The 9,206-nt window shown below is 48.7% G+C and overlaps 1 protein-coding gene across 1 annotated transcript; it reads right to left on the reverse strand.

Annotated features, from left to right (window-relative positions):
* Window positions 1–300: 300 nt before the first annotated feature.
* Window positions 301–5,023, reverse strand: CCDC195 (coiled-coil domain containing 195). Its single transcript, XM_065640219.1, has 3 exons — window positions 4,759–5,023; window positions 3,147–3,408; window positions 301–433 (listed from the first exon to the last, which is right to left on the reverse strand). Exons 1-3 carry the CDS (start codon window positions 5,021–5,023, stop codon window positions 301–303), a joined length of 660 nt encoding a protein of 219 aa, XP_065496291.1.
* Between the last annotated feature and the right edge of the window lie 4,183 nt (window positions 5,024–9,206).

Here is a 9,206-nt window from a genome sequence, read left to right on the forward strand (position 1 = left end):
TTCAACGCCCCATTTACAGCAGTCCCAAGGTAAGGGATCCTCGAGACATGTTGTGCAGAAGCTACTTTGTGGAGGTACCTTTGCCGTCGCGTGGCTTCATTACCATGGTGTACAGGCTTCAGCCGGCTTTGTCATGGCTTCCATTTCCTTGCTAAACATTGGGCCGGTGACCCGAAACACGGGCTGGGTGACTCTGCAGGCACTCTGCCAAAGCGTTTTGCAGGAAAGGAACCTGACACGCAGCTATCATTTCAGGCCAATTTATCTCAAGATTCAATGGGCCTTTAAAAATTCGCCAGCTCACATGTCCTTTTCAGTGATGGTGGTTAACTGCTTCGTGCTCTGATTTTGTGGGCTTTTGAGAGAACCTTGATTTTCAGCATATGATGACATATCCATTGGTAAGAAGAAACTAACGGCCTTGACTTTACCCCTGGAGAAAAACGAGAAAGCATCATGAGGATTACAAACGTATAAAACCTGCAACGAAACTAAAAATAACCACCCCAGCAAACGAAAGGTAAATGCTTTGAGCACTTGCGTGCTGCACAAAGGCAGGATTTCATGCCCCGCTGAGACGGAGTTCACACATCTTCCCGAGGGACCGAGCACAGTTTGCCTGTCTGCTCCAAAAATCATGAAACTATGAAAGTACTTCTTGCTGGTTACTGGGGGTGTCCTGCAGGGTGAAGGACATCCTGATTTCCTTGCCCTGTCTCACCTGCCATTGGACCTGTATACCTGGAAGGTGAAACCATCAAGCCTGAACACCTCAGTGGCAGCATTTGTACCAAACAGGCCTTGTACACTTTGTAATTTTACTATAATAGCCCCCCAAACAATTCTCAGCTTCCCCTATCCTGCGTAGTGTACTCAAATAGTCTTTTTTTTTTTTCTCAAAGACGTGGGAATTGTGGTATAAACAATGCTTTAGCATACATGAATGAAAATGTCATACAGATGCAAATTAGCAAGTATTAGTTAGCAGTACTATCATTTTATTACTTGGATGCAACTGCACGCTAGATAAATCCAAGGTGCTACCTCTAAACCAGGGATGTCAAACTCATTTTCACTGGGGCCACATCAGCCTTGTGGTTGCCTCCAAAGGGCCAGACTGTATAAATGTAGTTTTAGGACTGTATAAATAGTCCTAAAATTACATTCAGCCCTTTGAAGGCAACCGCGAGGCTGATGTGGCCCCCGGTGTAAATGAGTTTGACACCCCTGCTCTAAAGTTAATTTTAAAGCAGAAATATTCAGCATTGCATATGGGATTATAGCTTCAGAGCAAAATGTGAGAAAACTGCAATAAACAAAGAAGAGAAAAACGTGTCATGGCCCAGCATGCTGGGAAGCAAAAATGTCATCACTGTAAAAAAGTAAGCTTAATTAGGTTGCTGAACTCATTGCCGCAAATTATCCTACTCGTTAAAAGCTTACTAAGATTTCCACCTCTATTAGACCTTTATGTATATAAGGGAAACATCTACCATTATGACTAGAAAATACCTTTTTTTTTTTTTTTTTTTTTTTTTTTTTTTTAAGACGAGAAACACAAAGCTTCACGCTCTGGGATATCTCCCAGTCTGTAGAGCGGGGCAGGTAAAAAGCCTTTCCATGGCCATTCCTTCTCCCGAAGCAGCCGGCACCGAGTGGCAGTGGTGCCACACTCACCGCTGCTCAGAGCTGATACAGCAGCTCTAAAGATAACGATAAAACAATCAGCACGGTTCCTTTGGCCACTGGGTAACCAGGGCTTTTAAACCGGTAGGTCCCCAGGACACCAGTTGTAATAGATCTGTGTTGCTATTTGGATTGCTTTGAAAGCTCTTTCCCCTTATGTGAAAGCAGCGGCATTTGCCGTTGCTGTTCCTGCTCTTGCACACTGACCCTGTCCTTCCTGACACAAACGCTTTCCACGCAAGCTGCCTTCAGGGCAAACCTCTCAGGAGCGTTTATGTGTGCTGAGAATCTCCAGTTCCCCGAGCCCAGTGGAGCATGTGCCGAAATCCAGAGTCACAGGCTCAGGGTGCTTTTAAAAATGATACAAGTTCCCTGCCAGGGACTAAGTTTAGGTATTTAAATGCTGTAAAACATCTAACCCTCAAATGTCCTTACAAGAAAACATAGGTACCCGTGAAAACTTGACCTCGTTGTCCCCTGCAGCGGCTCAGCAAGGAGCTGGGCGCCTGACCGGGTTTGCAGGGGGTGTGAGGGGCCGTGCAGTGCTCTGCTCTGAGGACGCGCTGCTGTGTGAGGGGGTAGAGAATAAAAGCTGGCACGATGTGCCATGTGGATGGGTACATCAGTGCAGGTGACACAACCCATTACAGCCATGCAGCCCCCCAGCAGAGGCCGTGGGAGAGCTGCCCTGGGACATGTGTGGGTGGGCAGACCCACGGACTTCTGCTGGTTCAAACAGACCCACCTTGAGGCCATTTGGACTCTTTTTTTCTTATGAGCACAGCATGATCAGTACTAAAGCCAGCAACCTAAATGCATTCTCGGGGTGTACATCAGCACCAGGAGGTGACCGAAGTTACCGTGTATCACAGTCTCATTATTGGTGCTTCTACCTTTGATTGTTGCCCTGTGTTGGAAGGCTTCTCATCAGAGACCAGAGACACTCAGGGCTTGTCCAGCAGCCATTTCACTTAATTTAGAAGCTGTCCTGAGAATATTTTTCTGAAGGCTGAAAGCATTAACTTGTAATGCTTCAATTGCAGGAGAAAGATGATACAGTGCATCTAAATCCATGAGGCATAATAATCACACTTTCAAAAGCATAGTTCAGAGTTCCTCAATATCTTCATGCTTTTTGTTCTAAATTTAAAAATCCCTTTCAAGCTTAGCTTGACAACCTGCAAAACCCTGCCTGGCTTTAAAGAGGAGATTTCAAGGCCCCTTCCCTCTCCTCTAGCCTCTCCTTTCTATAGTAAATTTAAACTTCTAATACTGATGATCTTTACACATTGCAAAGAAGAGCAGGACATCTTTCCCATCTGCTCAATGCTCATATAATTCAAACAATCAAAGGTTTTGCTGCTAACAAACTAAAACCCAAAGCAATATCGATACGTATTATTAGGTGAAACCGGCAACTAGCCCAGGCAGCTGATGTTGCGGAGGCAAACCCAACCCACCTGCACTTATTGACGTACTCCTGGAACAGCTTCGTTTTGCTGGAATGATTGTTGGAGAGACAGTTGGCCAGCGTTTTTTCCAGCCTTTTCTCTCCTGTGCTGGTGAGCTGTGTTGCACCAGGACAGGCTGGCGGCTGGGCACTGCCCGGCGTGGCTGGGAGCCCGCTGCTCGGAGGCCTCTTGCCAACGCGGTGGGACATCACACTGGCAGGAGCGGGCACTGCTGAAGCGGTGGAGTAGCGCCGCACGGTCATGGTGGTGTCTGAATAGCAGAGACAAAAGCACAGCTAGGAACAATCATAATAATCAGAATTATATTATATATTTTAATATGGTGTGATACATATTTTTTGATTTTACATAATACGATACGATATCATATCCTCAACGTATTTTTAATCAATTTATTTTGACTCAGAAAAGTTTTGTATGCGGGAGGCTGAAAGGCAGAGGAGGCCAAGCAGACCCTTTGGATCCCACCATTTTCCCCTAGAAGGCAGCTGGAGAGTAGGAGCCCCCAGGCTGGAAAGCACACCCTTCACGCTTGCCAGAAGACCCGTCGGCTGTTCAGGTGACGACACGGGCGGCCGCTGCGGACCCCGGTTTAAAAGGCCTCCAGGTCTGTAACCTGGCGCTGGCTCAGCGGGCTGTGGCGCTCGGGGTTACTCGATTGCAGCACTTATCCAGTGTCACATAAACCCACTAATGCTGCTCAGCCCCGCATCTCGTTTGTTTTCATAGACTTGCCTCTGCCAAAACTTGTGGGGGCATTTGTTCGTGGCCTGGACCACTCCGGGAGGCTGGTTGACAGCTATGTTGGCCACAGGACCTGTGGAACACGTGGACTGTAATGGCAGCTGCAACTCATAACTCACACCATCCTAATGCCAAGAAGTTGTGTTAGGGAAGCAGTTTTCCAGTGGACACCAGACGAGGAGGTGGCAGCCTCAATTCTTGCTTCATTAAATCCTAAGTAGTCCTAACCAGAATTCTACAACTGAGGAATATTTCTATTATTTTTCCTCTGTTAAAATTGGGAAGAGAGAGTATTCCTATACATAGGCCCCTCTCCCTCAGCCAAAATTAACTGCATTGTCTACAAAAAGAAACTGTACATGTGGCATGATATATGCAAGCCATCGCTGTTTGTTACTATCTGTAGAGTTTTTCTCAGCTTTTAGTAAGGTTAAGAGCGGTTACAGCATGTAACACAAATTACAACTGTGGGTCCTTGTCTGTCTGGAGCAGATAGTGAACGGGCATGGGTGATACTCCATTCAAGATAGTCCATGCCCATGAAAACACAAAGCAGTAAGTCAAATTCTGCTTAAACAAACTGAATTCTTTGAGTTGAACTCTTTGCTTGAGCAGCAGCAAAATACTAAGCTCAGCTTAGAGAACGCAGATACCCCCTAAAAAGTTCCCAGAGTGAGACACCCAGTAAGGCAGTTTTGGGTGTGGGCATGGAAGGAGGCAAGAGCACTTCCATCAAGTCAACTAGACAGAGAGCTGGTGGCTCATCTCCCATTCCCTGCAGATATGTAACAGCTGGGCTGGGGGGTCCTGCATGGTAGCACACATGGGTGCCATGGACAGCCCTGGCTCTTGGTACCTGTTTGCTCCTTTGGTGACAGAGCAGGAATGACCACGATGCTTCCATGCAGGGATGCTGGAGAGCCAGATGGTCCCCCCCCATCATTGGCGAGGCTCCTTGTGCCACCATTCCCACCTCCTCCTGCTGCTCCTCTCTCCAGTGGGGCTGCTCTCTGCCCGCAGACCTGCAGTTCTGCTCTCAGGGCCCTGTTTTCCCTCTCCAGCTTGTTGATTTGGGAACGCATCTTGCGGATGACCTGGAGGAGGTGCGTGTTTCCCTCCATGGTCCCACGCCGCACAGCAAGGCTCCCCGCTGCTCCACCACAGCACCTGCCCTGTGGAGAAGCTCCTCCGATGGCAGCAGACGGACCCTGCCCTTAAAAGCCTCCAAACAATGGGAGTCCCTCCCAGCACACAGGGCTCAGACCAGCTCCAAACACCGGGAGGGCTGGACTGAGTTGTCAGGTTACTAAGAGAGGGCTCATGATTTATTCATGCAGGGTCTCGTTTTTCAGAGGAGAGCTGGCCTTTTACACACTGCACAAATCACTGTCAACACAATATCACCGCATCATCGGAAAACCATCCCGCCCCCTCGCTTACCTTAGATTTTCGTTTTCTCCAAAAGGACCAAGAAGGACAAAGCTCATTTCCTTTGGTTTATCCAGAAAAGCACAGCGATCACCTCTGTGGTACACAGGGAGCAGTCACCCTTTGCTGGGCAATGGTTTCTCTCTCCCTTAATAAGCATGAGAATGACAGAGCTTTTGGCCCGTGCATAAATATTTGTAAAAGGCTTGAGCGCTGGATTAATATTTTGATAGAATTCTCAATCAGGACAGTGCTGTGGCTTTCAGGCTGGCATAATAAATAAGTATTTTTAAATTTATAATCCTAATTACAAGTTCACAAATTCACAAATGCTGATTAATAATAGGTGTCCTTATTTTATCATGGACAAGACCTAAAAATCCAGCTTTGCTTTTTGCGTCCAAGAAGAATTAACAATTGCACGAAGGAAAATTAAATTTCCAAATGAAAGCTGATAATGGTGCAAGACCTCCACTAATAGCACAATATACTAACAGCTGCAATGGACAAGCAGTTAGATAAAGCTCTTCCAAAAGGCAACAGAACCTGCTGCCCCTTCCCAGATGCTGGGGAGACTTGCTGGGGTGCAGCACCTGCACCAGCGTCCCTGGAGCGTAAGGAGAGACAGGCTGGGCATGAATCTTGCATTAGAAAGGGAAACACAATCCTCTGTGCTGCTCTCATCACCTAGTCCCTAAAGCAATCTTTCTGCTGGCAGGAAAACGCATAAGCCTGTGGAACATCCTTTTCCCCTACTCCCCAACTTACTTCAAAATATAAAAGCGAGGATGCCAGAAAGCCAGTAGGAAAACACACCTTTTGCTTTGAGACCATTCAAACAGTTTCCACTAGCTCAGCAGTGACTCAGGAGTGTCTGAGAAAATAGAAACCTGTTTGTTACATGCGCTTTACTGCTTTGCTGCCAGAGGCAGGTGGAAGAAAGGGAAGCTGGGGTGAGATGCTCAAAATAAGAGATGACATGGTTTTACTTCTTCCAGAGGATGTCAGAGGAGGGCTACCACGAGGAAGACATCAGGTCTTGGGGATGTGCTTCCACCCAGCAGGTACTGGGATGTTAGACAGACACTGCTGGAATTGAGAGGAAAACAGGGACGCAGGTGAGGAGCTTTGCCCTCAGGTATGTTCCCATGTGGGTGGTGCTGCCCGTTTGGGAGCAGCATCCTCAAAAAGTGCTGCGTAAGGACCAAGTGGTTCCTGTAGTTCATGCTGAGCCTGCTCCCCCCTCTGACCTACAGCAACACACCATGCCTAGCAAGGGCAGACAGGACTTGCTGCAAGACCTGCATAAATATGCAGCTATGCTGATTTTTCCAGTGCCACAGGCACAAGGCTGGGGACTGGAGCCATGGGAATCACAGGCAACACTGCTGTCACCTCCCAGGAACCTCTCCAGAAGCCTCTGTGCAACTCGGGCTGCATACGCAGAAGTGAAATTAATTTGAGTTTTCACACTGCAAACAAAGCCTGCAGCAACCGTGATCTCTCATGAAACCGCAATGCAAGGGGCAGAGCATCTCAGGCCCCTCTGTTCCCCTGCCTACTGTGGGGCTGGCAGCAGCCTGGGCATTAACCCTGGCAAAGCTCCTGGCGTGTCGCGGCTTTCTGCTCTCCAGCCCATCTGGATTGCACCAACAAGAAGCATCAGCTTACGCTGAGTTTTTCCCTCCCCTCCAGAGAGGTGCGTGTTGCTGAGGGCATAACAATGTACCATGGGAAGGAGTGGGCAAAGCAAGGCTCAGAAATGGGCTTAGACCCAGGCTTAAATAACAGTGCAGGTGCCCCTGTGCTGGGGACAATGTGTGGTGAGCAAAAACAGTGAAAACAAAATACAAATCCCCTCCCTTTTGCGGTCATCCAAGGACTTAAAACAGAGCAGCAATCCTCCAATGTTGGTTTCAAATTTACGTTTCTGTTTCTCCAGCAAGTGGATCAGGTACTGAAGCAGCAACAGCACCCGTGTGTAATAATATCACTGCTGGTGCCGCAGCTGGCAGGTTTGGATGGGCAGGGGACGCTTGCCAGCTCAGCAATTAGCTTACCCCGGCTGTGACTGAAGACATCTGCTCCTCTGATGCCACACCTGCCACTCCACTGTAACCGACCAGAGTGGGCACGGACCTTGTGTTGTACCAGAGACTTCTGAGGAAACGGCATTTGCCTTGTACCCTTGTCCTGCTGCTCCTGCTGCGATTCCCTCCCAGGGATCGATGGGCAGGAGACAAGTCAGGAGTTTTGGGTGATGTAAACCTGGCAAAGCCAAATTTGCTGCCTAGGCTGGACACCACATTCCCTGTAAGCAGACAGAGCTCCACACATGCAACCTCGTATTTGTAAATTTGGTGGGTCCAAGACAAGTGCCTGTGTTGCAGGACCTGCAGGGCCACCAGCCCAGGGCAGGGCTGGGCAGGTACCGGTGCTGCCGCTTTGAGTGCCATGGGTGGGAAACAGCTCAGTGCCTCTCAGCCCTGGCACGCTCGTATGCTGCAGATTTTGGCTGGCCAGATGCTCAGCGTACCTTCCTGCACCTATGACAAACAGCTATAGCTGTGTGGTCTCCACTCTGAAATCCTTCAACATGAAGTCATTTAATAGAAAGAACAGAGCTCCTGATGCCTGAGCTGCTTTGACAAGTTTTACTTCATAGGACACTGAACTGGGTGAAGTTGTATTCGCTTTCAGCCCTTTCCAAACCTTTTCACCAGGAGAAATACCCGACCACAGAGGTGGGGTCCTGGCATCTGCCAGGCTCAGGAATCCTACAGCAATACCTGTATGTGAGTGCTGGAGCATGTGCTATGTTTCAGCGGACCATGCAAAGTGCACAAACTGCATACCAAGTAGTGCTGCAACAGAAAACACGGGAACAAAATGCAGAAGCCTTGCGGAGCTGCTTCATCCAAAACCAAGAGGAGCCCAGCTCTTTATCCTGCTGCTAATGGATATTCTGCAGCTCCCTGCCCACTGACATGAGGCACTTGTGTGTGTACACGGCTGCTGCAGGGGTTCCTGGGGAAAGGGCTATGCTGCAAGCGGAGAAGGCATGTTGTGAAACCTGTCATCAGCAGAAAATGACACCTGCACATCCATTGCTGTTGCTGAACAGCTTATTTAGCTATCTTGCTTGCCAAATCTGCTTTCTTGCTTCCCTGAAAGTTAGAGAGAGAAAAACCTCAGAGGAATCATTGCTACTCCGGTAAAACTATATTTTATTTTTTTTTCAAATAACAATATTTTGTCCTTGAAAAACCCATCAGCAGTGGGCGTGTGGCTATTTTCTACAACGTGCTGCAGCTGGATACGTGTCATGCCTCCCAGTGGCACGGGAGCGCCTCTGCAAGAAGATCAAGGGCTAAATCCAAACTGCAGAACACAAGTACTGGGCTTCAGCCTGCCATAAACATGCACAAAAGCAGCACTGTAACACCCACACCCTGCACCAGTGTGGTGGGGACTGCTGGCCCGAGCCGAGGCTTCCCCTTCCCACCACACATGCTGGTCAGAGCCTGGCCACAGGGTCTGGTTTCTAGGAGGTGATGGAGGCTGAGGACCAAGGCTGAACACGGAGGTAGAAAATCTCTTTCTGTTAGTACTTTGCAATAAACAAACACCCTTCCCTTTTTGCCTGGCATCATAACTCCTCCTAACCCACAGATTTACATCGTCATGACACCCCACTCCACCTCTGATGCACCTGGTCTGCTGCACCTTCACCTCTGCGTGCCACGTGGCACCACATCACACTGGTGCTCTGGCATCTTGGCTGGGGACCAGCAATGCTGCATCGCATCTCCTGCCTTGCTGGGATGGGCTGGAGGAGCGGCACAGCGGCCTGGAGTGTCCCCAGTTTTAGCCATG

The sequence above is a fragment of the Caloenas nicobarica genome, chromosome 8 (genome assembly GCF_036013445.1).
Source record: "Caloenas nicobarica isolate bCalNic1 chromosome 8, bCalNic1.hap1, whole genome shotgun sequence".
Lineage (NCBI taxonomy): Eukaryota > Metazoa > Chordata > Aves > Columbiformes > Columbidae > Caloenas > Caloenas nicobarica.

Bases quoted from the DNA above. Each gene is read 5' to 3' on its own strand.
- CCDC195 (XM_065640219.1), bottom strand. From the start codon at position 5,023: ATGGAGGGAAACACGCACCTCCTCCAGGTCATCCGCAAGATGCGTTCC. The intron at 3,409-4,758 runs GTACCAAGAGCC...TCTGCTATTCAG, and splicing joins GTCACCAAAGGAGCAAACAG to ACACCACCATGACCGTGCGG. The intron at 434-3,146 runs GTGGGTTGGGTT...GTTTTTCTCCAG, and splicing joins GAGTACGTCAATAAGTGCAG to GGGTAAAGTCAAGGCCGTTA.